The sequence below is a fragment of the Hemiscyllium ocellatum genome, chromosome 46 (assembly GCF_020745735.1).
Source record: "Hemiscyllium ocellatum isolate sHemOce1 chromosome 46, sHemOce1.pat.X.cur, whole genome shotgun sequence".
NCBI lineage: Eukaryota > Metazoa > Chordata > Chondrichthyes > Orectolobiformes > Hemiscylliidae > Hemiscyllium > Hemiscyllium ocellatum.
In genome coordinates, this window is record NC_083446.1 from 4,146,853 (window position 1) to 4,174,195 (window position 27,343).

The 27,343-nt window shown below is 47.6% G+C and overlaps 1 protein-coding gene across 1 annotated transcript; it reads right to left on the reverse strand.

The window, feature by feature from the left end:
- Positions 1 to 1,221: 1,221 nt before the first annotated feature.
- LOC132836228 (mammalian ependymin-related protein 1-like) lies at positions 1,222 to 26,942 on the reverse strand. The gene is made up of 7 exons (XM_060855559.1): positions 26,834 to 26,942; positions 21,772 to 21,881; positions 16,222 to 16,256; positions 13,183 to 13,320; positions 10,691 to 10,871; positions 7,327 to 7,414; positions 1,222 to 1,374 (listed from the first exon to the last, which is right to left on the reverse strand). Exons 2-7 carry the CDS (start codon positions 21,845 to 21,847, stop codon positions 1,296 to 1,298), a joined length of 597 nt encoding a protein of 198 aa, XP_060711542.1. The 5' UTR covers positions 21,848 to 21,881; positions 26,834 to 26,942; the 3' UTR covers positions 1,222 to 1,295.
- Positions 26,943 to 27,343: the final 401 nt, after the last annotated feature.

Here is a 27,343-nt window from a genome sequence, read left to right on the forward strand (position 1 = left end):
GCTGAACGTATGATTAAGCAGGATTTTAATGAACTTATGCATTTGACATGTTTCAGACATAATGGTAATTGTGATTTAAAGTTGTATTTTATTTCCTGCTTCACTTTTTGTATGTAGAAATGAAGGCTTACTACTGGTAGTTCATTTTTGTTTCTATTGTCTGTATCTGTTAATCACCATAATTGGTTGCGTTTTCTTTTTTTCTTCGTTGAGAGACCAATCAGGCCTCTCCTAATGACACAGTATGAAGTTCAGCCCCACAAAACTAAAAACCATTAATAGTCGACCTCATAAAGGTAACCTTAAAAAGTAGTCTAAAAAAAATCTGACTATTACTCAAGCATATATGGTACTTGTAATAAACTAATTCCTTTTTAAGTACAGTAACCTGGTGCATGCTTTTTGTCAACCTGGGTCTGATAATTAGGTAAAATTGGAGAATATTGTGTACGTAAAAGTCAAACAACACGGAAACAGACCCTTTAGTCCAGCCAGTCTATGCTGAGCATATTCCCAAACTAAACTGGTCCCACCTGCCCATATGCCTCCAAATGTTTCCTATTCATCTACCCACTTATAAATGTTAAAAATCATACAACACTAGGCTATAGTCCAACAGGTTTAATTGGAAGCACTGGCTTATGGAGCGACACTCCTTCATCAGATGTTTGTGTAACTGCACCCACAATCCACCACTTCCTCAGGAAGTTCATTCCACACAATTGTGTGTTTAAAATTAAAATTGCCTCTTCCCCCCCCCATGTCTTTACAAAATCTCTCTCCTCTCATCTTAAAAATGTGCCTCCCAGACTTGAAATCCCCCATCCTGGGGAAAATTCACCTGGTCTCTGCCCCTCATGATTTTATCAACCTCTATGAAGGTCACCCCTCGACCCCCCCCCCCCCCCCCCCCCCCCTCTGATCCAGTGAGAAAAGTCCCACCCTATCCAGCCTCCCCTTAGTTCGAGTCCTCGGACACCCAGCAACGTTTTCAAAACCTTAACGTTTGTGACGCTTCCAGCTCAATTTCCAGCAGGCGGGTTCCAGTTAGGTGTAACAATGCATCCATAGAGTCTCCCACCATTTTGTAATGCTAGCTAGCCTTATCTCAAAGTCTGTATTTGTCCTGCATTAGTGATGGGGAAGTCAGGTGGCAGAACTTTGCGTTGACCACTGGACATTTGACTGGCAAAGTTTCCTACCTCAATAAACAGAGCGAGCAAGGGTACAGTTGTTCTTTATTTCAGACTGTCAGATTAATCTTACAATTGTACCAGATCGGAGAACAAATATTCTCACTTGTTCAGTTTAAGGCAGTTGGGAGGAGGGATGAATACGTCGGGATCACTGATTCCTAAGGTTAAGTCATAGAACCTAGAAATTTAAATAGAAACAAAATAAGTACAGGCTTGTTCAGTGTTAAGAACAATATCTAACCATAGGATTAATTGATATTTAGCTAGGTGTGTACAGGGTGGAGATTTTTCTTCTGAGCTTTCAGTTTGTAGAGTTACTTTGGGCTTGGTAAGAAGACTGGATGCCGGTTTGTTTATTAGTCATAGAATCCCTACAGTGTGGAAACAGGCCCTTCGGCCCAACAAGTTCACACTTACCCCCCGAGGAGTAACCCACCCAGACCCTTTCCCCTACAGTTATCCCTGAATAACGCGCACACCCTACACATTCCTGAACACCGTGGACAATTTAGCATGGCCGATCCACCCTAACCTGTACACCTTTGGATCACGGGACGAAACTAGAGCACCTGGAGGAAACCCACAGGGAGAATGTGCAAACTTCACACGGATACTTCAAGGGTACAAAGTTCACGTGGAGATTGGGGAAGGGGGTAGGGATTAGCAGTTCAGTGCATGAAAGGACAAAAACTAGTTTGTTGTTGTGGTTCTGTTCGCCGAGCTGGAAGTTTTTGCTGCAAACGTTTCGTTCCCTGGCTAGGGAACGTCATCAGTGCTATTGGAGCCTCCTGTGAAGCGCTGCTTTGATGTTTCTTCCGGTATTTATAGTGGTTTGTTCTTGCCGCTTCCGGGTGTCAGTTTCAGCTGTAGTAGTTTGTATGTGGGGTCCAGGTCGATGTGTCTGTTGATGGATGTTCTTGCCGCTTCCGGGTGTCAGTTTCAGCTGTAGTGGTTTGTATGTGGGGTCCAGGTCCATGTGTCTGTTAATGGAGTTTGTGGATGAATGCCATGCCTCTAGGAATTCCCTGGCTGTTCTCTGTCTGGCTTGTCCTATGATGGTAGTGTTTTCCCAGTCAAATTCATGTTCCTGGTTGTCTGAGTGTATGGCTACTAGGGATAGCTGGTCGTGTTGTTTTGTGGCTAGCTGATGTTCATGGATGCGGATTGTTCATGGATGCGGATGGAGCACAAACTCCATTAACAGACACATCGACCTGGACCCCACATACAAACTACTACAGCTGAAACTGACACCCGGAAGCGGCAAGAACAAACCACTATAAATACCGGAAGAAACATCAAAGCAGCGCTTCACAGGAGGCTCCAATAGCACTGATGATGTTCCCTAGCCAGGGAACGAAACGTTTGCAGCAAAAACTTCCAGCTCGGCGAACAGAACCACAACAACGGACACCCGAGCTACAAATCTTCAACCAGACTTTAAAAACTAGTTTGTCTCCAACCAACAGAGGCGCAGTGACACAGTCAGAACAATTCAAAGTGGGGTATGCGAGAGAGCATAGGCTAATACAGTATGTCTGTCTCTCTGGCAAGAAACCAGTCAAAAACGGTTGGAAACGGAGTTCACAGGAACCCGCATGTGGTACTGGAGTTTGGTTTGCAGTTTGTCTTGGGGAGAGGTATCAGCTGAAGGAATATAGCTCCGAGTGAATGCACATGAATTTGCCGAAAGGAAGGCTGTTCCAGTTGAGCCAGCCTCAGCAGTAACCCCTGTTGTGTAAATAGCAGCGACTCTTCACTGACGTTTGGGTTTTGCTCAGGGCCTTGCTGGGATTAAAACATTGAATCTTCCCGAAAGCAAAAGGCATCTTCATCAACGCACTTCATTCTGCGCTGGTCGGGACAATTTGCAAGAATTCCAATAGAAGGGAAAACCAACATGTCGTCCTGTATGAAAGAAGAATGCTAATGGGTTGCCAGGTGGGCTCTAATTGGTAGCGACAGTGCCATGCAGCAGGGGATGATGATTGACAGTTAACTGACAGGATTTGTTCAGACTGGTTGGTTGCCCCCTTTATTGGTATTCTTGCAAATTGTCACTGCTCAACCCTAATCACTCCGCACTACAAGGTGATAGTGAGCTGCCTTCTTGAACTGCTGCAGTCCTGCAGGGACACCCACAGTGCTGTGAGGGAGGGAGTGCCAGCATTTTGACCCAGTGACAGGGAAGGTACAAGTGATCTAGTTCCCAAGTCAGGATGGTGTGCAGCTCAGTGGGAAATGGTACCTGCTGCCCTTGTCCATTGAGGGGGTAGAGGGTGTCGGTTTGAGGGGTGCTGTGGTCCACTGTGGATGGTACACACTGCTGTGACTGTGTCAGTGGTGAAGGAAGTGAATGAAGGTGGTGCATGGGGTGTCAACTAAGTGGACTGGCTTGTCCTTGGTTGTAAGGACTAGAAGGTGGTGTACAGAGGTAAGGAGGGATGTCAGAGCTAGAGGAGGTCAGAGCGATAAGGAGAGGTATGTAGTGGCCGGAGTTTGTATAGAGGTAGGGAGCGATGTCAGGACTGGAGGAGGTGACACAGAGACAGGAAGGGATGTCAGGGCTGGAGAAAGTGACAGTGAGACTGGAGGGGTGTCAGGACTTGAGAAGGTGACAGAGAAGGGGAGGGGTGTGTAAATGCTAAAGATGTTACAGAGATAGGGAGGGGTGTATTGGGGCTGGAGAAGGTTAAGAGATAGGGAGGGGTGTATAAGGGTTGAAAGGGGGTTTACAGGGATAGGGAAGGGTGTGTAGGGGCTGCAGGGGGTTACAGAGATGGAGGGTGTGTAGGGGCTGGAGGAGGTGACAGAAATAGGGAGGGGTATCAGGGCTGGAGGTGACAGAGATAGGAAGGGGGTGTAGGGGCTGGAGGGGGGTGACAGAGATAGGGAGGGGGTTTAGGGGCTGGAGGAGGTGACAGAGAGGGAGGTGGTTACAGAGATAGGGAGGGGTGGAGAGGTTGGAGGAGGTGACAGAGATAGGGAGGGGGTGTAGGGGCTGTTACACATTATGGAGGAACTCTGACTTACTCAGTAAGAAGCAACAGCCTTCACTATCTCCCCGAGCTGTGCACTCAGGACTTGCAGTGCGGACCTGTGGCCTCTGCTGTACAAGTGAGGTCCGTGGAGGGAATCAGGTTGGGAGGATCATTTATCATACGTCTCTCTCAGCTCCTCTCCTGTTGATTTTAGACCCAGTGACCCCCTACAACACAAGGGAATGAACAAGGGATATTCCTCTCCATCTGTGGCGAGTCCAGGCTGTGTTTCGAATGATCTCCTGTGTTCTCAGGGTCTATGTATTGCACAAGACGGCTGTTTGAGAATGGAAGGCTCCAGGCCCCATCCCCATTTGCAGGGACCAGTGTGTGTCCCTGAGCAGGGAATCTCACTACAGCACACCTTCCCAGCCCAGAAGTGGTACCTGTGCTCCCTCTGGTGACGCAGGTAGGTCATTACAGCAGCCAGTGCCAGACGTGGGAAAGCAGTGGCTCAAGGTCAGAAAAGTCGAGTCTCCCTCCTGACCCTCGAGCTGACTCGTGTGGTGCTGCCGGAGTGCTGCACTGTCACAGGCACCTTGAGACAGACTCCCAGGTAGATGGGAGAAGCTCCTCAGTACCGTTGCTGTGGGGATGGGCTTGTGGGTTGCCTTCAGTTTGACTCCACCCTCAGTTGACTGTCTGGGTGGCAGTTTGCATGTTCTCCATGTGTCCATGTGGGTTTCCCCTCATCGTCCATAGTTGTGCAGTTTCAGGAAGATTGGCCATGCTAAGCGTCCAGGGACGTGCAGGTTGTGGGGGTAGCCATGGTAAACGCAGGGTTACAGGGATGGGGGAAGTGGGATAGTCATTGCAGATTCAACAGGCCGACTGTAGAGATTCCCTCCAAGTCCTGATGAAGGGTCCTGAACCAAAATGTCGACTTTCCTGCTCCTCCAATGCTGTGCCCTCCCTGCTCCACATTTTATCGTCTTCTCTACATGTCCAAATGTTTAGTGCTGGGAGTGGCTCCATGGAGTTGGTGTGCGCGGGAAGGTCGTGCCTGTCCCTTTGTTTAAGGGCTGAAAATGTGTTGCTGGAAAAGCGCAGCAGGTCAGGCAGCATCCAAGGAACAGGAGAATCGACGTTTCGGGCATAAGCCCTTCTTCAGGAGCCCTTCTTTCGCCCTTATGTCCGAAACGTCGAATCTCCTGTCCCTTGGACGCTGCCTGCCCTGCTGCGCTTTTCCAGCAACACATTTTCAGCTCTGATCTCCAGCATCTGCAGACCTCACTTTCTCCTTTGTTTAAGGGACCAAATACGTGAGGGACAGGCTGCATAATTATCGGTCACTCGGTCTGACCTCAGTAGCCGGGCAAATTACTTTTAAAAAAAAATCAATTGAGAGAAACAGTCACTTAGGCACGGTTTTATCCAGGATAGTCAGCATTGTTTGGCTAAGGGAAGGTTGTATCTTGCTACTTTAATTTGCTGAGGATGTAACGCGGGGCATTGGGGAGGGTAGTGCGGTGAATGTGGGTTTGAGTCAGCTCCCTTCAGACAAGGCCCCAGGCGGCAGACAGGGGAATGGGACGAGATGGATCCAAAGTAACTCGGCGTCAGGAAATGAAGGGTAAAGGATGATGGATGAAAGTGGTTTCCAGTGGTGTTCCACAGGGGCTCACAGAGTTGTCTGCTCAAAGTATTAATGATTTAGGCTTAAACGTGGGAGGCACAATTGGGAAATATGCAGATTGTCCGGGTCGAGAGTGTGTTGCTGACTGATAACAAAGAGGATGGGCGTCGATCGCAGGAAGATGGATTGATCGCGTTGGTGGTGGTGGTGGTGGAGAGTGTGTGAGACAGATCTGAAGGTTCTGGGGAAGCAAAAAAACAAAGCAAAGGTAACACAGCAAGCGAGGAGGGTATTGACAGGGTAGAGGAGGGGAGACACCTTGGACAATACACCCACAAGTCCCTGAAGGTGGAACGTTGTGGAGATAAGGAGTTAAAGAAAGTATTTGGGATGCTTTCTGTCACTGGTTCTGAATGCAAGGGGAGGGATGCAATGCTGGACACTAGTAAGGCCACAGCTAGAGGTTTCTGCACAGTTCTGGTCCCCACATTACAGGACGTACAGGGGAACTTTACAAGAAAGTTTGCAGGGTTTGTAAAGTGCGGCGATGCAGAAAGGTTGGATAGTTTAGGGTTGTTTCCTTTTAGAACAGAGGAGGCTGAAGGCCGGCTTAATCAAGCTGTACAAAATAACGAGGGGATTGGGGAGAGCGGCCAGATCTATTCCTTTAGTGTCGGGAGTGTGGTGCTGGAAAAGCACAACAGGTCAGGCAGCAACTGAGGTGCAGGAGAGTCAACTTTTCGGGCAAAAGGCCTTCCTGATGAAACGTGGATTCTCCTGCTCCTCGGATGCTGCCTGATCTGCTGTGCTTTTCCAGCACCACACTCCTGACTCTGAGTTCCAGCATCTGCAGTCCTCACTTCTGCCTATTCCTCAATGGCCAATTTCCAAAGGGGTACAGATTTAAGGTTACTCGCAAAAGGATTAGAGGGGACGGAAGCGATAATCTTCTCACCCAGAGGCTGATGGGTGTCTGGAATTCTCCGTCCAGTTCAGTGTTTGCGACAGGGAACCCCTTCACTCATTTAAAATGAAGCCGGGCTGCTCCTGAAGAGCTGGGACCTGCAAGGTTACAGACCCCCGGCTGCTGGCCGATGGGATTTGAGCGGGTGGCTAGTTTCCTCGGCACAGACACGAGGGGCTGAACGGCCTCTTTCTGCGCTGTAACGTTTCAGCGGTTGTATAGCGCCATGTTTGCATTTGAGGGGCAGCAGTGGTTCTGGTATCTCTGGGCTGAGGGAGCTGGGGACGGGTGAGGGGAGGGGAACAGAGCTAACCCCACACATTTACCCCACCCCCACCCGTCTCCCCCCAGTGTGTTCATGTGCTGCTGTGGGTGGAGAGAGCCGTAGTTTGGCCCACCCAGTCATCAACCCCAGGACATTTCGCCATGCAGCCCAGCGAGGGACAGGCGTGGGAACAGTGAGGATTGGAGGGGGGGTGAGATGCTGGGGGGGGGGGGAAATGAATGAATAAAAGGACAAAGGCAGAGAGAGAACGTCAAGCAACTCACAACTCAGTGACCCAGCCAGTCTCCTTGGTGTAAACGACCTCTGACACGGGCAGACAGCCGACGTCTGTGAACGTCGCCACGTATTGCACTGGGCGGAGCGGGGGGGGAGGAAAGAACAAAAAACACACATTGGTAAAGACAGGGTTAAGTCAACTGCCCAGTTCTGAAAATGGTTCACCTGACACAAAACATTAACTCTGGTTTCTCTCCACAGATGCTGCCAGACCTGCTGAGCTTCTCCAGAAATATCTGTTTTTGTCTCCATTCGGATAGAAGTTGACCGATTTGGTTGCATCACGTGCAGACTGTTCCATCATGGAGGGTGGGGTGGGGGGAAGCATGGGAGGAATTGCTTGAATTTATAACTACATGGGGGGGGGGTCAGTGGAATTACCATTTCAGAAAGCCCAGGGGAGGTGGTGGACTGCATTGCGTTGAGAGTCTACCAACACACACACTTCGTGACCTGTTGAACTCCGCGGGGTGGGTTCTTGTCCGCTGCACCATGGGGTCGGGGCTGGCTAGCTGAATTAGCTGGACAGCTGGTTGGAATGATGCCAACAGCATGGGTTCAATCCCCCACACTGGCTGAGGTTACCATGATGGGCTCTCCTCAACCTTTCCCCTCATCTGAAGTGTGGTGACCTCACGCTAATCCATCACCCATCATCTCCCACTAATGTGAGAGCAGGCCTTTGCTCTGGTAACACTTTAGTGAAATTGACCTTTTGCTAGGTTGGCTCTGTACTTTGCCAGTGTGTTTCTATTCACGCACCTTTGTACCAGCTGGAGGGTCACCTGTGGGTTTGTTTTGGGTCTGGCTCAGGCTTTGGGATCAGATTTCCTCACCAGGAGTGCCCGCTGTCCCTTGGTGCCACCTGTGTATCAGAAACACTTGGAGCATGTTTGGATAGGTGGGACAGACCACAATGTTAACAGCTGCTGGTGTCTTAGTGCACTTGTTGCAATAATTTTGGCTTGTAGGTTTGCCACCCTGACTTGACACTTGGATTCGTCCTCAAGCAACTCAATGTTCTGGCCCTTGCACGCACCCAAAAGGTCCTTCCTAAAGGAGATGTAGAGATGGTGACCAGTTTGAGGAACCTCTCAAGACAGTTCCTCTTTGGGAAGGACATAACCATCCTTGGCTGTGGAACTGATCAATAGGCTCTTGGGGGTTGGTGTCTTGCTAATCCTAAAGATCATTCTTCTCCCGAGTTGGGCTTCAAGCGTAATTCCAATCTTTTCTGGATCACCTACTGCTCGATCTGTAATATAGATCTGCCTGTTGTTCGAACAGTTATAATTCAGCGAAGATTCATGTTTTCACTGGACACCCGCTCCAGGTTTTAAGCGTTTTTTTTCTGGTGGAGCTTTGGAACTGTACTTTTCAGAGCATTTGGCCATCTTTTATTTTTTAAAGAGTCTCAAGCCTCTTACATTGAGAGGGCAAGCAGACTCTTCAATGAAGAGCTAACAGCTCTGATGAAGAATCATCTCAACTCCGCACGTTAGCTTGCTTCCTCTCCATGGATGCTGCCTGACCGGCTGTGATCTCCAGCATTTTTTTCAGCACAGATTCCAGCATCTGCTGTAATTTGCTCTGCCAGCCTCTTATGCTTGTTCCTTTTAGAGAGAGAAAGAGTACCATCTGTGCTTCAGTAAAGGTTGGTACTCTTTGGTTCAGCTAAATGGACAATTAGAGCGGAGCTGGAAAAGCACAGCAGGTCAGGCAGCATCCGAGGAGCAGGAAAATCGACGTTTTGGGCAAAAGCCCTTCTTCAGGATTCCTGATGAAGGGCTTTTGCCTGAAACGTCGATTTTCCTGCTCCTCGGATGCTGCCTGACCTGCTGTGCTTTTCCAGCTCCACTTTAATCTTGACTCTGATCTCCAGCATCTGCAGTTTTCACTTTTGCCTGAATGGATAATTAGCCTTTCAAGTAAGACATGAGCTGAAAATGTGTTGCTGGAAAAGCACAGCAGGTCAGGCAGCATCCAAGGAACAGGAGAATCGACATTTCGGGCATGAGCCCTTCTTCAGGAATTTATGCCCGAAACATCGAATTTCCTGTTCCTTGGATGCTGCCTGACCTGCTGCGCTTTTCCAGCAACACATTTTCAGCTCTGATCTCCAGCATCTGCAGTCCTCACTTTCTCCTTTTAAGTAAGACACTCCTAGAAATTTCTTCTATTTTGAAATAACAGTCTAATGTTTAAAAACGTGTTGTCTTGATGATTAGTGACCTGTCTACAAATCTGTACAGATGACTGCCCTCTCAAAAACCGATACCGAAGAGCGACAAATAGTTACAGTGTCGGAATTCCCTATTGTCCAAGGTTGTTGTCTGGTTGCCCTTCAATTAGTTTTCCAAATATCTAACGGCAAAACTGCGGAGGCTTCTGAAGACAGCCATGTTAACCTCAGGGAGAGTTAGTCTCCAAAAGGGTACTTTCCTGATGTGGTAAGGCTCATGTTATCATCGTAAGAAACTGGGCATTGATAGGGTGTCATTGAGCAATAGACATTTAGAACAACTGATTCCTGATGAAGGATATTTGCCCGAAATGTCAATTTCCCTGCTCCTTGGATGCTGCCTGACCTGCTGTGCGTTTCCAGAACCACTCTAATCTTGACCCTAATCTCCAGCATCTGTAGTACCCACATTTACCTATTAGATGTAGACACTACATTCTTCATATGCAGTTAAGATTACAAAGAGCAACATGCTTCCAGCAGCATGTCATGCCTCAAGGGATCCTGGGATAATAAAGAGTATGAGATCTCTGCACCCTCAGTTATGGTACACTGACAATATCACCGGCACATCTCTTAAAGGTAGACTGACCTATTGATCATGAGACATAACATCAGATCTTTCAAGAAAGATTGTAAATGTATGTACACAAAGGACACCTCCTTAGCAATCTTGGAAAATAAAATAAGGCAGTTGATGTTGAGTCAATCATAGATGTCAAAGCCAGGATGACAGAGCAGCCATTGTTTCACGGAATGGTAGAAGGTGATGAAGGGGCTAAATGATCTCCTCCTTTTCAGAGGATCCTTTGGCATGAAGACCAGAGAAGGTTCAATCCTGGTTGTCAGCCCAACAGGATGGTATCCTTCGACATTCTGACAGGGGGTGAGGGGGAAGAAATGATCATTGAGGAGGATTCCACAGCTCTCACCTGGAATCCGGTTGAAGGGGGAGGTCAGCACTGAATTGGCACACTGCGTTCTCTAAAGAAAGGGTCCCGTTCAGCTCGGGAGCTCAAGGGGCTTTCTCGTAATGAGAGAGCGCGCGCGCGCGAGAGAGAAATAAGCAGGAAGGAGAAGGCTAAATAGGAATCCACCGACGCTCTTACCAGTGTCAATTTCGCCACGCCAAACATTGGCCAGTACCCCCTCTCTTGGAGCAGAGGAGCCTCCGATATAGATCTGAGAAACAAATGTTGCATTGCGGGGAATTGCAATGGGCAGGAATGGAACACGGAGAGGCAGCTTCACACAGGTCTTATTTTGGGGGTAGAATTGGTACATTATGTTCTGCAAGGAGAGGAGAGAAACAGAGAGGAGTTACACAAGGGAGCTTCACAATACCACCCAGTTCGACAGATCAGAACCTCTGGCCTACTGCCCACCTTCCCAGGTGGAAGGGTTAGACCTCGCTCTTCCATCCATTGAGTTATTTCTGTGCTCAACATCCCACACATACTGCTGTGTTAATTCATTAATTTTACTTCTTAAATTAATTCATTGAAGATTAAATCGATGATTGACCCAGCAGTTTCTCTGTTCTACCTCCAATGCTGCAATGTTGGAGACAGTAGAGTGACAGTGCCACCTAGCAGCTACATCATGCAATTGTCGTGACAATTGTTTACATAGGGGACTCCTTTAACAATGATTTACAGAACTATTTCAGTCTGACATACGGAATAGAATCCCTACAATGCGGATCCAGGCACTTGGCCCGACAAGTCAATACCGACCCTCCCAGACCCATTCCCCAACCCTATTACTCTACATTTACCCCAACTAATACAACTGACCTACACGTCCCTGAACACTGACAACTCAACACAGCCAATCCACCTAACCTGCACATATTTGGACTGAGAGGGGAAATCGGAGCACGTGGAGGAAATCCACGCAGACACGGGGGAGAATGTGCAAATTCCACATGGACAGTCGCCCGAGGGTGGAATCACATCCCTGGTGCTGGGATGTAGCAGTGCTAACCACTGAGGCACTGTGTGTCGGGAGTAAACTTTGTAGATGGAAAATGATTTTTTTAAGAATAGTACAAGAATCAAGCATTACTCAGAAGGAGAAGGGAAAATAGGAAGGTAAGGTAAGGCAAGGCAAGAAGATGGGATATAATTGAAATTGGGCGGCACGGTGGCACAGTGGTTAGCACTGCTGCCTCACCGCGCCTGTAGACCCGGGTTCAATTCCTGACTCAGGCGACTGACTGTGTGGAGTTTGCACGTTCTCCCCGTGTCTGCGTGGGTTTCCTCCGGGTGCTCCGGTTTCCTCCCACAGTCACAAAGATGTGCAGGTCAGGTGAATTGGCCATGCTAAATTGCCCGTAGTGTTAGGTAAGGGGTAAATGTAGGGGTATGGGTGGGTTGAGCTTCGGCGGGTCGGTGTGGACTTGTTGGGCCGAAGGGCCTGTTTCCACACTGTAAGTCTAATCTAATCAGTCTAAAGTTCTGACTTTGTGGTTCCTGTCTCTTGCCCTTAATTTCTGATGCACTGAACCGGTCACCTCAATGATTTTAAAGGACCCATTTCAATGCATGTAGACAAACAAAATCTCCAACATTTCACAAAGATCAAATCTGAAATTAAATCAGAAAGCAGGTTTCCTCACAGCCTGCAAACATCATTGAATACAGATCAAGCTTAATGTGATACATCTTTCAACACTTCGCAGTCTGATTCCCAAACAATAATAGCAATGTGACTTGCTCACAGTGTAGAGTGAGCTTTACTCTATATCTAACCCCGTGCTATCCCTGTCCTGGGTGTATTTGATGGGGGAACAGTGTAGAGAGAGCTTTACTCTATCTCACCCTGTGCTGTACTTGTCCTGGGAGTGTTTGATGGGGAACGGTGTAGAGGGAATTTCACTCTGTATCTAACCCCGTGCTGTCCCTGTCCTGGGAGTGTTTGATGGGGGACAGTGTAGAGTGAGCTTTACTCTATATCTAACCCTGTGCTATCCCTGTCCTGGGTGTATTTGATGGGGGGACAGTGTAGAGAGAGCTTTACTCTATCTCACCCTGTGCTGTACTTGTCCTGGGAGTGTTTGATGGGGACCAGTGTAGAGGGAATTTCACTCTGTATCTAACCCCGTGCTGTCCCTGTCCTGGGAGTGTTTGATGGGGAGGCAGTGTAGAGGGAGCTCTACTCTGTATCTAACCCCATGTTGTCCCTGTTCCTGGGAGTGTATTATGGGGGGCAGTGTAGAGGGAACTTTACTCTGGATCTAACCCTTTGCTGTCCCTGGCCCTGTCCTGGGAGTGTTTGATGGGGGACAGTGTAGAGGAAGTTTTACTCTATATCTAACCCTGTGCTGTCCCTGTCCTGAGGAGTGTTTGATGGGGGACAGTGTAGAGAAAGTTTTACTCTATATCTAACCCTGTGCTGTCCCTGTCCTGAGGAGTGTTTGATGGGAGATGGTGGTGTGGAGCTTGGTGTTTGAAGTCTGAATGGAAGATATCCCAGTATTTCTATCCTTCACCATGAAACAATGATACGAAATGCTGCTGCATGTGGTGGGAGGCTCTTGTCAGGATGATGGGAGGGGGGTTACCTCATCAGTCAGAAACCTATTGGTCTGTAAACTCACCTGTTTGTACAGGAGGAAATTGTACACAGAGATCTTAACGCCTTTCTCCATCAGCAGCACACTTTTGGTGCTTATCCTCTTGTGTGTCCCGTCAAAGGCGAACTTGGACCACATCTCAAAGTGTTTGCTTGGGTCGACCTATAAAATAAAATGGAGAAGGATGAGACCAGCACTGGAAAACGTTATACCCGTGAGAAAAGTCGACTGCAGCTGTTTTTTGGGTGGGGGGGGGGAAGATAAGGTTCTTTTCTCTTCGAGAGGGAAGACCTCAGAGATCTCTTAAATGATGAGGTGGTGGTAATTGATCGTTCCAGTCCCTAAGGCTGTGCAGTCATTGGTGAAGGAGGAAGTCTACGCCAACAGGAGGGGAAAAGGCAATAGCAGGAAAGGCTGATAAAAATGAGAAAATGGAGACAGCATCCAATTCTCCCTCTTTAAGAGATGTCGTGACATCACTGACTGGAGCCAGCAATGATTGCTCCTGGGAAGGTGGTGGGGTGCTGGCTTTTTGAACCACAGTGCTTCAGAAGCTGCAGTGCTGTTTGGGAGGGAGCTCAAGGATTCGGGCCCAGTGACAGTGAAGGAACAGCAACATGGTGCGTGGCTCAGAGGGTGTCCTTCTCCTGGGGTTCACAAGGTGCTGTCTAAGGAGCCTTGGTGAGTGTCTGCAGTGCACCTTGCGGAGAGTACACACTGCTGCTACTGAGGGTCGGTGGTGAAGGGAGTGGGTGTTCGCGGATGGGGTGCCAATCAGATGGGTTGCTTCATCCTGGATAGGGTTGAGCTTCTCGAGTGTTGTCGGAGCTGTCCCCATCCAGGGGCAAGTGGGGATTATTCCAACACACTCCTGACTTATGCCCTGTAAGTGGTGGATAGGCTTGGTGGTGGGGGTGAGGGGGTGAGGAGGTGAGTTTCTCGATCCAGGATTCCCAGCCTCCAACCTGCTCTGGCAGCAGCTGTGTTTATACGGCTGGCCCAGTTCAGTTTCCGATCATTGGGACCACCCTAAGGCATTAATTGTGCCTTAAAGGTAAAGTTGTCACAGGCTTATCAACCTTGCCCCTCAACCAAGACATGGTGACCTTTAGGTTTAACCACAACCAGTCATCTCTCGCTCCCTCGAGAGAGAGCCTAAATGTAGCATGATGGTTCACTAGGACTATGCAATTAAAAAAAATGGGGATTCAGCAATGTTAACCGTCGAGGACGCTGGTGTGGCGCTTTCCTATCGGAAATAATGATTGCCCGGTACTTGCATGGCGTGTATGCTGCATGTGAGATGGAAATGCAAACCTATACACTTGGACATGGGGGGACTGCTTCAGTCTCTGAGGAGTCGAACAAACAGCAAGTATCATAAGGTCAGAAGTGGTGATGGAGGGAAGGTCATTGATGAAGCAGTTGGAGATGGGTGGGCCCAGGACACTACCCTGAGGAACTCACACAGAGATGTCCTGGAGCCAAGATGACCGGCCGAAGACAATTGTTTTGGTTTGATTATTCCAAAATACACGTGTTATCAATTTTATAAGATCTACTTCTGCTTGTCATATATATGACTGATTCAGATGAAACTTAGGAGGCATGGTTAGTAATTTTGTGGATGACACCAAAATTGGTGCCACCGCTAATATTACAAAGGGACCGTCATCAATTGGATCAATGGGCTGGGGAGTGGAAAATGAAGTTTAATTTAGATAAATGTGAGGTTGTGCATTTTGGTAAAACCAAAAAAAGGGCAGGACTTTTACAATTAAAACCATTATACAATTAATGGCAAGGCCTTGGGTAGTGTTGTAGAACAGAGGGACTTAGGGTTTCAGATACATAATTCTTTGAAGTTTGGGTCTCAGGTAGGCAGGGTGGTTAAGAAGGTGTTTTGTATATTTGTCTTCACTGCTCAGACCTTTGAGTGCAGGAGTTGGGATGTCATGTTGAGGTTGGACAGGACTTTGGTGAGACCCCTTCTGGAATACTGTGTCCAGTTCTGATCGCCTTGTTATCGGAAGGGTATTACTAAACTGTAAAGGGTTCAGAAAAGATTTACTTGCCAAGACTGGAGGGTTTTAATTATAAGGATAGGCTGGGACTTTTTCACTGGAGCTTAGGAGGTTAAGAGACGACCTTATAGTGGTTTATAAAATCACGAGGGGCATAGATAACTTGAATAGCAAGGGTCTTTTCCCTTGGGTGGGAGAGTTCAAATCTGGGGGCTTATTTTTAAAAGATTTAAAAGGGACCTTTTTCACAGAGGGTGGTTTGTGTGTGGAATGAACTGCCAAAGGAAATGGTGGATGCATGTACAGTTACATTTAAAAGAAATGTCAATAAGTACATGAAAAGGAAAGAGTTGGGGTTATAGGCCAGGAGCAGGCAGGAGGGACCAGTTTGGAATGGGAACATGGTTGGTATGGATTAGTTGGACCAAGGAGTCTGTTCCCTTGCTGGTTGTGGGTACAGAGTTACAGTCACAGAATCATAAAGTTCTGATAACCATCCTCTTATGTGCCAGGTATGACTCTGTACAACTCTAGCAAAACCTCCCAACTTCAATATCTCTTATGGACTTTCTACATCTGATAAGGCAAGAGCCCTGATCCAAACACACAATGCTCCACGTAGGGGAGTCTTGCTACAAAGAGAGTCACCCTGTTGAAACGTTTTGTCCTGCACTCAGCAGGACCGGATGGCAAAAAAAAATGCAAAATCTGCAAGGGGAACAACAGTGCAAACTGCACAATAGGCTGCTGTTTGGTGGCCAAGTGACTCTGCTTAGTCATTGGCCAATCATCAACCTGACACGGGTTTAGGTTCAAAGGTGCCAGGGAAGAGTGGTCATTCCATGGTTTTGTTTAATTGATCAAGGTGCAATGGTTGGACATGTCCTTTCTGTTTGCAGAGGAGAGGGGTCCTGCATGTAAACACACTTAGCTTCAGGCAGGCATGGGCACACAGACATTAATGGTTTAATGCCCCCTCCTCAAAACTCTTGGGGGGGGGGAAATCAGAGACACCAAACATTATGGTCCTGATACTCACGGTCAGCATTTGACCTTCCAGAAGATTGGGTCCACCTGCAAGATACAAAGTAAGGGAAAAGCTCTGTTATAGGCAGCACAGGTCTAGTCGAGTGGATCATTGTACACGTTTACCATTGTCCACTGTCAAGCCACTAGATTTTCAGAAACATTCAGCCCAAGTAGACTCTGCCAGGGATTATATTCCACTTGGGTTTCCTCCATTCTAATGGGCTCAGCCCACATTGGTTCCCAGATCCCCTTATCCCTCTGTCACATGTGAAACCTCTCTTTAAATGCATTGATGCGATCTGCTCTCATGTCACTCGTGTGTGCAATTTCCACATCGTGCTGTCACGAAATTCTTCAGTTCTGTATTTGAGCTATTAATGGCTATTTGACATTTATGTGCACTAGTTCTTTACACAGACAAAGGAAAACTCCTGCCTACCCCTTATCAACCACCCTATCAAGTTGGGTCACTATTTTTATTGCTTGTGACAATGCTGTGGCTTTAAGAATTGCGTTTTGTCCTGGTTTTATTTAAGAGAGAGATTGTGGGAATAGGTGTCAAGATTTAAAAGGGATCTGAAGGGCAACTTTTTCACAGAGGGTGGTTAGTGTGTGGAATGAACTGCCAAAGGAAATGGTGGATGCAGGTACAGTTACAACATTTCAAAGATATTCGAATAAGTGCATGAATAGGAAAGATTTGGAGGGTTATAGGCCGGGAGCAGGCAGGAGGGACCAGTTTGGAATGGGAACATGGTTGGCGTAGATTAATTGGACTAAAGAGTCTGTTCCCTTGCTGTCTGACTCTATGGTTCTGTGACTCTATAACTACAACCATCTTTTTATGTGCCAGGTATGACTCTGTACAACTCTAACAAATCCTCCCTACTTCAATATTTCTTACGGATCTTCTGCATCTGATAAGGCAAGAGCCCTGATCCAAACACACAATGCTCCACGTAGGGGAGTCTTGCTACAAAGAGAGTCACCCTGTTGAAATGTTTTGTCAATAGGTGTCTTGGAACAACAGTTTATGAGAAAACAAATATCTTGTGAAGCCTTGGGTGTTTTTTTGTAAAAAAAGAAAGCCAGAACAATAGAAGCAGCCTGAATGGGTGTGGTCCAGCTTCCATCCACAGAACCTGGAATGTTTAGTTTTTAGTTTTCAGCAGCAGTTGCCATTGAGGGATCGAAGCGGAAGATATTTTTTCCCCTCTCTCGACTGCAGTCAAAAGCTGGGCTGCTCGGTTGCATGTGAGACAAAATCTGTTTTCTGGTTTTGTCTTTTGCCAAGGGCGTGTTTTCTGATGTTACTGTATTGGAACAGTCAATTAGTAGTAGTTACTGTATCCATTATTCTGTTAAGTTTTCCAATAGAGTTAAATTATTCCAAGTTCCTTTCTCTTTTGTTGTATTTTAAACTATCGTGTTTGAATAAACTGTGTTTTACTTAACTTCAAGTGGTTTGACCAATCGAATTGCATCTGGAACACAGCATTTATTTTTATGAAAAGAAAGAAAATTAGAGCGACCTTCTTTATATATTTTGGTCCAAAACATATTATAGAAATTGTTTTTTGTTATTTTAACCTTGTTAAGTCCAGATATCTATTATATGGACTAGGTAAAAACAATGACTGCAGATGCTGGAAGCCAGAGTTTAGATTAGAGCGGTGCTGGAAAAGCACAGCAGTTCAGGCAGCATCCGAGGAGCAGGAAAGTCGACGTTTCGGGCAAAAGCCCTTCATCAGGAATACAGGCAGAAGGGCCCACCCTCCTCTCACTTATCTCTCCACCCTTCAGGCTCTCTGCCTGTACTCCTGATGAAGGGCTTTTGCCCGAAACGTCGATTTTACTGCTCCTCGGATGCTGCCTGAACTGCTGTGCTTTCCCAGCACCACTCTAATCTAGACTCTATTATACGTACATCTTGCAACTGAGCGCTCACTTTTAAGAATTCCAATGTCCCACATATATACAATGTTATGACTCTGCCTGGCAAGCTGGATAGACAGCAACCCGTTAGCTTGCTGTAATGTCTGCTTCATAATTGTGTCAAACAAACTACCCGAGGTGTTAATCGATACTTAGACCTCTTTCATTAAGATGACTGTACCAACTCCTTCAACCTGCACCACACCAAGGTGAAGAGAATTTCCCTGACACTCCGTACACAAAGTGGAACCTAGCACTCTAAAATTATCCAAGACTTGGAGATAACTGAAACATTACTTCTTTCATGTTCTCCATTGGATTAAAGCCCATCATTCCACCTTTTAAATTATTTTTTGTTCCTGTCTACCCTCTCCTGGTTAAAATGACACATACCTTTCATATTTCCAAATCTCGTTGGCGAAAAATAAAGTTTCCCAGTTCACCCTCCTTGGCTTTGAAATGTCCAGCTTCTCACTTTCTCCACACTGAAGTCCATCCACTGCACTTATACCATCAATCCCCCACGTCCTTTCACAACTTTCTACTTACCTGTGACTTTATCAGGCAGAGAAGTTTCCATCCGAGATCACATGCTATCCTGTCTTGGACCAATGTCACATAAACGACAAGTCTCTCTCTCTCTCCCCAACCCCAATCTTGGCCAAGAGAGAGTGTTCCACACATTCAACACTCAGAAAAGTCCTCCGAATCTCTGTTCTAAATGGGAGACCGTGCATAGAGTCAAACAGCAGGGAAACAGATCCTTGGGTCCAACCAGTCCATGACGAACATGATCCCAAAACTAAACTAGTCCCACCTGCCTGCTCCTGGCCCATATTTTCTCCAAACCTTTCCTATTTCTGTACTTAGCCAAGTGTCTTTCAAAAGTTGTAATTGTACCTACATCCACCACTTCCTCAGGAAGGCCATTCCACACACAAATCTTTAAATCTCTCTCCTTAAAAATGTGCCCCTGTACTTGAAATTCTCCCATCCTACGGAAAAGACACTTGCCATTCAGTTTATCTATTCCCCTCATTATTTTATAAAGGTCACTTCTCAACTTGCTACACTCCAGTGAATAACAAGTCCCAGCCTTTCTTTGTAACTCAAACCTTCCAAACCCGGCAACGTCCCGGTAAATCTCTTCTGAACCCTCTCCAGCTTGATAACACCCCTCTCACACTTTTAAGCCACGTGCCTTTACCCTATACTCTCCCTCAAGGGGCAATACTATTCCATCCAGTGATCCCCCTCTCTTCTTTCACCTAGACTACTTGAATTTATATGGGAAAGGTGTGTCAGGAGATGTGTCAAAGTGGGATTCAATATCTTTGTGGCAGAGGTAGATTCAATTCCATAGTAATCAAGAATGTATTAGCTTTATTGTCACATCTACTCAGTAGAAAGTTGACAAGTGGGCGGCACGGTGGCACAGTGGTTAGCACTGCTGCCTCACAGCGCCTGAGACCTGGGTTCAATTCCCGACTCAGGCGACTGACTGTGTGGAGTTTGCACGTTCTCCCCGTGTCTGCGTGGGTTTCCTCCGGGTGCTCCGGTTTCCTCCCACAGCCCAACGATGTGCGGGTCAGGTGAATTGGCCATGCTAAATTGCCCGTAGTGTTAGGTAAGGGGTAAATGTAGGGGTATGGGTGGGTTGCGCTTCGGCGGGTCGGTGTGGACTTGTTGGGCCGAAGGGCCTGTTTCCACACTGTAAGTAATCTAATCTAAAGTTGCCATACTTACGGTGCCATCTTCGGTACAAGACATCTAGGTACAGATAGTTCAGTTGGAAAATAAAGAAATAAAAAGTCCAGTATTGCCCTCTGAGGGGGATGAAAGATTAAATCGGGAATATGCAGGAATTTGGAGTTGAGATAGAGGTTAAAATCAGAATAGCTATGATGTTATTAAATAGCAAAGGGACCAAGTGGCCAACTGTTATTCATACTGGGGGAGGGGGAGGTCATTTATTCCCATCGACATTAGCACTTTGTAAAGTTCCGCTAATCAGCGCCTCATTATGCATTTCGCAAGAGGTCACAAAATGTTTTGGGTGTGGTGTGGTGTGGGGTGGGTGTGTATATATAGATAAAAGGCGTATTTATAGATAATACTGAGTTCACGTGATCTCCTGGAATCTTTCCATTGCTGAAGAGGGCGGGAGAGGAAGATTTCAGTGCAACTTTCTCTTACTTTGTCTGTGGGTTTCTCCTCTAAGTTTCTTAAGCTCTCCCAGGGCAAATTGGAGGCAAGTCTGGAGTAGGAAGGACAGGTTTTGTAGCGATGTACTGACTGTTGTGCTGAGAGAAAGATCGGGCACACCTGAGGGCTCTTTACCCGTTACTCATTATCCTTCAGAAAAGTTCGTACAAACCTGGCCCCCAAGTGGACGATCCAAACGAGCTGTCTGAAAAAAACCCCACAGGGGCCGGTGTCCCGTCACCCTTTATTTACACGTGTATAGTCCTCGACACTGGTCTGGCTCCCTTAGAACTAGCTCTCAATGAACAGAACCTCTGACACTCCTGTCAGTATCTCTGTCAGCCAGGGCTCCCAGATTGGAGCAGGTTAGCATCCCCAATCAGGGAATTCGTTCTACAAGGCTCACTCGGCTGACCTAATTCCAATTGCTAGTGTTCATAATGGGCTCCCATTTGGCTAAACGTGGAGCGATTACTTCCTCTGGAACTTCCAAAAACAAGGGCATTGAATTGATGACGCCCCACCCCCATATTAAGGAGCCTTGTCGTGCAGTAGGCAATACTCCTGCCTCTGGGCTGGATGTGTTGGGTTTGAGTGCCAGGCTAGGTCATTGGAGAGTTTTGACCAAACAGGCCTGTAAATCATCCCAGCATGCTTAGCAACAGGACTGGGATAGTCTCCCAATCAGTCCGCCTGGAGATAGTTATGATAAACTGCCGCAATATTTCACTTGTAAGACCATCATTCATAAACTTTCTAAAAGCACGTCACAACCTGAATGCTACAGCATACGCTGTCAAGTTCACTTGTGCGTGTTTCGCTTTGAGATGCCTCAATGTGATTTTACATCATGATCTTTGAGAGTAAATGCAAAATACTGCAGGTGCTGGAAACTGAATATGGAGAAACTCAGCAGCATGCTTGGAGAGAAAGGAGACAGAGAAGGGGGGAAGAGAGAGAGAGAGAGAGAGAGAGAAGAACAGAGATAAAGCTCTGAAGAGTCATGCTAAGCTAGAAACACCAACTGGGTCTCACGCCACAGATGCTGCCTGCTCAGTTTCTCCAGCTTTCTGAGGAGCTGCGCACATGAAGAGCATTGAAATCATATTGAGGGACCTCAGCGTGGAACTTGGTGCACGCAGAGAAGTTTGTTCCCACCGTGTACTCCATTTTCCATTGGAAATGGCTTGCTCGGGTTGCACGTCAGACATAGAGCGCGTGTTGCGAACGTGCATCGCAGTCGTAAAGAAATATTGACCAATCCAACGGCAGTCCACGGATTCGGAAAATGAGAACCAAAAGGACAGAAAAAAAAAAGACTCAGTTATTCGGGTGTCCCAGTTGTAAGATGCATGGTTTCCCCTCTCTATCCTATCGCCTTGGAATCCAAGGCAGTGAGGTTTAAGAAAAAGGTACTCACGACAAGGTTGAGGCTGGTACATGGCAGTCACCAGGAAGAATGAAGAGCAGATAGCCAGGGCAGCTAGCAGCTTCATGGTTGCTTCGTGGGATCTGAATTTCGGTCACTCCCTACAGATACAGAAATGAAACAAAGGCATTTCTTACTCATGTGGGAGAGTATCACATGCATTGAGGCAATGAAAGGGTCTGATAACTGAACAGACTCGTTAAACCTCAGTGGGAAGACCTCAGAGAATGCTCCTTCCCCAGTGTCTTGGCAGCAGCTGCCCAAGGCTTTACTGCATCCCTCAGCACGTAGTCCTGGACCTCGGAATGCACTGGTCTGCAGCACCCGGTCGAGATCAACTCTTTACACTGTAAGACCAACAAGTGTTGGGCCATACCAAAGAGCATCTTTCATCAAGTCGATGATCCTCCAAACTCTGTTGATGATTGTTCTCTGGGATGGACACCAAGACAGACTGTAGAGCACAGAGTCCCATATCATATGAACCTCGACAAAAATCATTGCATCTTTCTCCAGACCTTTGTTGCAAAGGATTATTCCAGGACGTTCGACAGTCTGTATCACCATCAACTCGCACCCTCCACCACCACACCCCCCACCAATCCACACACCTACCACCCTCCATCCCCTCACATCTGCCAGCATCACCCCGTATCCCCCCACCACCACCTCCCCAACCCACACCCACCACCCCCCCAAACCCACCATCACCCCACACACCCACCATCCCCTCACACCTACCAGCACCACCCACATCCCCCCAACCCACACCCTCCCAATCACACCCACCACCCTGCACCCCCCCAAAACCCACCATCACCCCACACACCCACCATCCTCCATCCCCTCACACCTACCAGCACCACCCACATCGCCCCAACCCACACCCTCCTAATCACACACACCACCCTGCACCCCCCCCAAACCCACCATCACCCCACACACCCACCATCCTCCATCCCCTCACACCTACCAGCACCACCCACATCCCCCCAACCCACACCCTCCCAATCACACCCAGCACTCTGCAAACCCCCCCCCACCACCCCCAATCTACTACGCCCAATCCCCCCCCCCCCCCCCGCCGACAAACCATCTTCCCAGCCAATCAGCTGTTTCATGAAGGATCTGACCGGCACCATCAACCAAGCTACGTCTTGGTACTTGGTGGAAAGTTCTGGTGATGAGACGCTCTGCCAAATGAGTTTGACAGTCTGCTCAGGGAACTGTGCGACAGGATCCACCCTCTCCTCGTCCCCCAGGGTATCGAGGACACTACGTGCTGACTACTTCCTGATGGACTTGTGGTCAAAAGGTAGCTTTCGTTTTTGCAAATTTTTCCATGAAGGACCAGGTGATACGGAATGGTCCAACCACTTGGGAGCTTTCTGCCAAGCGAAGGCCAGTCCCAGCAACACCAGGGACAGGTGGGAGCTGGGATGGCATGATGGCTCAGTGGTTAGCACTGCTGCCTCCCAATGCCAGGGACCCTGGTTTGATTCCAGCTGCGGTGACTGCCTACGTGTAGCTTGCACATTCTCCCCATGTCTGCATGGATTTCCTCCCACAGTTCAAAGGTGTGCAGTTTAGGATGAATTGGTCATACCAAATTGTCCATTTCTTCAGGGATGTGTAGGTTAGCAGGTAGATTTAGGGTAAGGGAATGAGTCTAGGTGGGAAGCTCTGAGGATCAGCGTGGACTTGTTGGGCCAAAGGGCCGATTTCCACACTGTAGGGATTCTATGATGATCTCAATGAATCTCGGTACATTGTGACACTGTGGTCATGTCCCGAGATGACACGCAACAGAACTACTTTAGTACCTGTGAACGCACATTAAAGGTTTTGTTTATGAATAAAGTACATATTTACACAGATGAAGTTTGGACATTTAAGCCGAATTCCAGAGGGCATGAGCAGGAGGGGAAGTGAAGGTAGCCAAGCAGGAGGCTGGAAGAACACAGCAAGCCAGGCAACATGGCGGCACGATGGCACAGTGGTTAGCACTGCTGCCTCACAGCGCCTGAGACCCGGGTTCAGTTCCCAACTCAGGCGACTGACTGTGTGGAGTTTGCACGTTCTCCCCGTGTCTGCGTGGGTTTCCTCCGGGTGCTCCGGTTTCCTCCCACAGTCCAAAGATGTGCGGGTCAGGTGAATTGGCCGTGCTAAATTGCCGTAGTGTTAGGTAAGGGGTAAATGTAGGGGTATGGGTGGGTTGCACTTCGGCGGGTCGGTGTGGACTTGTTGGGCCGAAGGGCCTGTTTCCACACTGTAAGTAATCTAATCTAATCTAAAAAAAACACCAGGAAGTAGAGAAGACAACATTTCAGGTGTAACCCTTCTTCAGGGTTGGAGGTGGGTATAAGGGGGAAGCTGCAGATAAAGATGGGGTGGGGTGGTATGGTGGGGATAGGTAAACACAAGTAGAGGGTACGGCCTGGTTGGTCAAGGGGAGGAATGAATCCGGTTAAAAGCTGGAAGGAAGGGACGATCAGAGGGATGGAAGGGAGGGGGGGGGCAGCTGGGAAAGGAGACTGGGGAACGGGAAGGGAAGTTATTTGCAATTGGAGAACTCAGTGTTGAGTCCTCCAGGCTATAGGCTGCCCACACAGAAGATGAGGTCGAGGATGGTCATGTCAGAAAGGGGAGTGGGAAGGGGAATTAAAGTTGGGACAGTGCCTGGGATGTCAGTGTGGGGCCGGCTGAGATGCTCAGCAAGTTTACGTTTGGTCTCTCCAAAATGTAGAGAAGACCATATCGGGAGCACCGGATACAGTAAAATAGGTTGGAGAGGCAGGTGAAACTCTGTTTGGGGCCCTGGATGGAGGTGAGTGAGGTGGTGTGCCAACAGGTTTGAGGGGTGGAAACACCTATCGGAACATTAATTGGAGAACTAAGCACCTCCTGCAGTGTTCAGGTGGAGCAGCTTTCTGAGCGGGATCTCCAAGCAGATATCCTTCAGACCAAGAAATGGGAAACGCTGAAAATCTTGGATAAATTCTGTTGTGACAGGGTTGTGGCTTTCAGGGACTTGTATAGACTCAAAATAAACAAACATCCTGAAGTGCTGTGCAGGAGTGTTATAAAAATTTTGCATTGGACCACAAAAGGAGACAATTTCTGGCAAGTCACTCACCGGTATTCCTAAAACTGGTCCACCATCGACACGGAGCAGTGTTGGAATACTCCCCACTTACTTGGGCAAGGCAGCTCCAATGACACTCTAGAAGATGGACACTATCCAGGACAAAGCAGCCCCCCCCCCCGCAACTCTCCCACTGGTTTCAACATTCACTTCCCCCACCACTGATGTGCAGTGCCTTCTAAAATCCCTGGACTCCATCACGTGGACAGCAGATAGGTGGGAACATCACAGCTGCAGTTCCCCTCCAAGCCAAGCCACGCATCCGAGTCAGAATGGTTTCGCCACTCCTTTGCTGTCGCTGGGTCAAAATCCCGCAACTCCCTCCCTAACAGCACCGTGAGTGTCCCTTCACCACAAAGATTGCGGTGGGGGTGGGGATTCAAGTGGCTCCCCACCAGCTTCTCCAAGGGCAGTTAGGGAGAGGCAGTAAATGCTGGCCTTTGATACCCACACCCTCTGAACGAAGTAAAACAGAAGGGGCTGAGTCAAAGAGGTTGGTTATAAGCAGCAGCGTGAAAGAGAGGGGGGTACACTAAGGTGTTAACCTCAGAAGCCAAGGCCAGATTAGAATGCGATAATTAAAGAGGTTTGTGATAAACATAACTGGAGGCTCCACTCCCCTCGAGCCTATTACAGCCTGGATTTTGACGATTCCTTCCAACACACCCACGTTAAAGATAATTCTGCCAACTTTTGTTGGTTGGAATACAGTCTGGGAGTTTCAGTAATAAAACTAAATATGGTTCAATGCACTGTCTGACTGGGTCAAAGGTTCTCCACACAAAGCAGGAACAGTTCTGCTTCTGCAAGATTCACTGCTCTCAACCACAGCAACGGAGGGAGACCACATACTGACAGAGACGGTGGACAGTCATGGTCAGAGTCAGAGGTATACAGCACTTCGGTCTAACTCGTCTATGCCAACCAGATATCTTAACCTAATCTAGACCTATTTACCAGCACCTGGCCCGTATCCCTTTAAACCCTTCCTATTCATATACCCATCCAGACATCTTTTCAATGCTGCAATTGAACCAGCCTCCACTACTTCCTCTGGTAACTCATTCCACACACGTATAACCCTCTGAAAAAGTTGCCCCTTCGGTCCCTTTTATATCTTTCCCTTCTTACACTAAACCCTCTAATTTTGGACTCGCCCACCTGAGGGAAAAAGACCTTGTCTATTTACCATATTCATGCACCTTCATGCTTTTATAAACCTCAGATCACCCCTCAGCCTTTGATGCAAAACTTGCAAACTTGAACCGCAGTCCTTCAGGCACTGGATTGCTCTAATACTCTGCTGCCAAAGTCCACCATCCTCTGAAGGTTTCAAATTCTCCCAGCATTGTTAAATCAGTCAAAACCCAGTCAGTCAACACCACCCCCATCACCTGGTACTTGAGAATGTATTGGCTCCCCAGCCAGCAATTTCTTGACTTTTAACTCATCCTACTTTGTAAAACCCACCCATTCCCCAGCATTTCTGGGATCTGCCCCAGCCCCATGAGGCTCAACACACCATGAACCTACAGATCAGACCACTGGCATTCTGCTTCTCCTGTGCAGTGTCAGGGGACCCACAGGGCTGACAGTGAAGGAGTTCCGGAGCTTGAACCCAGGTACAGGGGAAGAATGGCAGACACTTTCTTTCAAAAGAGTTTGATGCAGGCTTGGAAGGGAACATGATCTTAACTGGCTCAGTGTCAAATGCTGTTTATCTCGCCAATTAAATGCCTCAAGACATTGTATCATGTTAAAGATGGCACATAAAGGCAAGTTGTTATTGACTACACAAATCTCTATCCAAACAAAACTCGTTAACAATCATTGTAACAACAGACTGCGACGTAGCCTGCTGTTCACGATCTGCAAGTTTTCTAGAGCACTCTTACCCTCTACACTCACCTGCGATGAGAACTCCTCGATGGCGTTGAGAGGTCACAAATTCCTGCTCAAAGTGTGACACTTTTATACTTCCTTATCATGAGACCAGATTGCACAACATAATGTCGTGTGACAATCAGATACAAAGGCAACCAATTAACTGATGTGTTAACCACAAAAGGCAGTGCAAACCTGATATCACATAGTCACCTCACCCGTGATTATTCAACGAGTCTTGTTTGTGAAGGGCAGGTGGGGGGGTGGGGTGGGGAAGGGCAATTGCTCAAGACTGGGAGAAACTGCTAAATGCTCAATCTCAGCAACTTCACCTTCATTAAATATTTGCTGAATAAATGTATATCAAACTTAAACATTGGAGATAATCTAAAGTGGTATCGCAGGCTATGTAAACACTGGAAATCTGTTTTAACTGGGTTCTATATACTTCAGCTTTCAAGGAAGGGCATTTTTCACTTCAAATTTTGGTAATTTGAAAAATTGGAGTTTATTAATGCAGTCCAGCCAAACCAG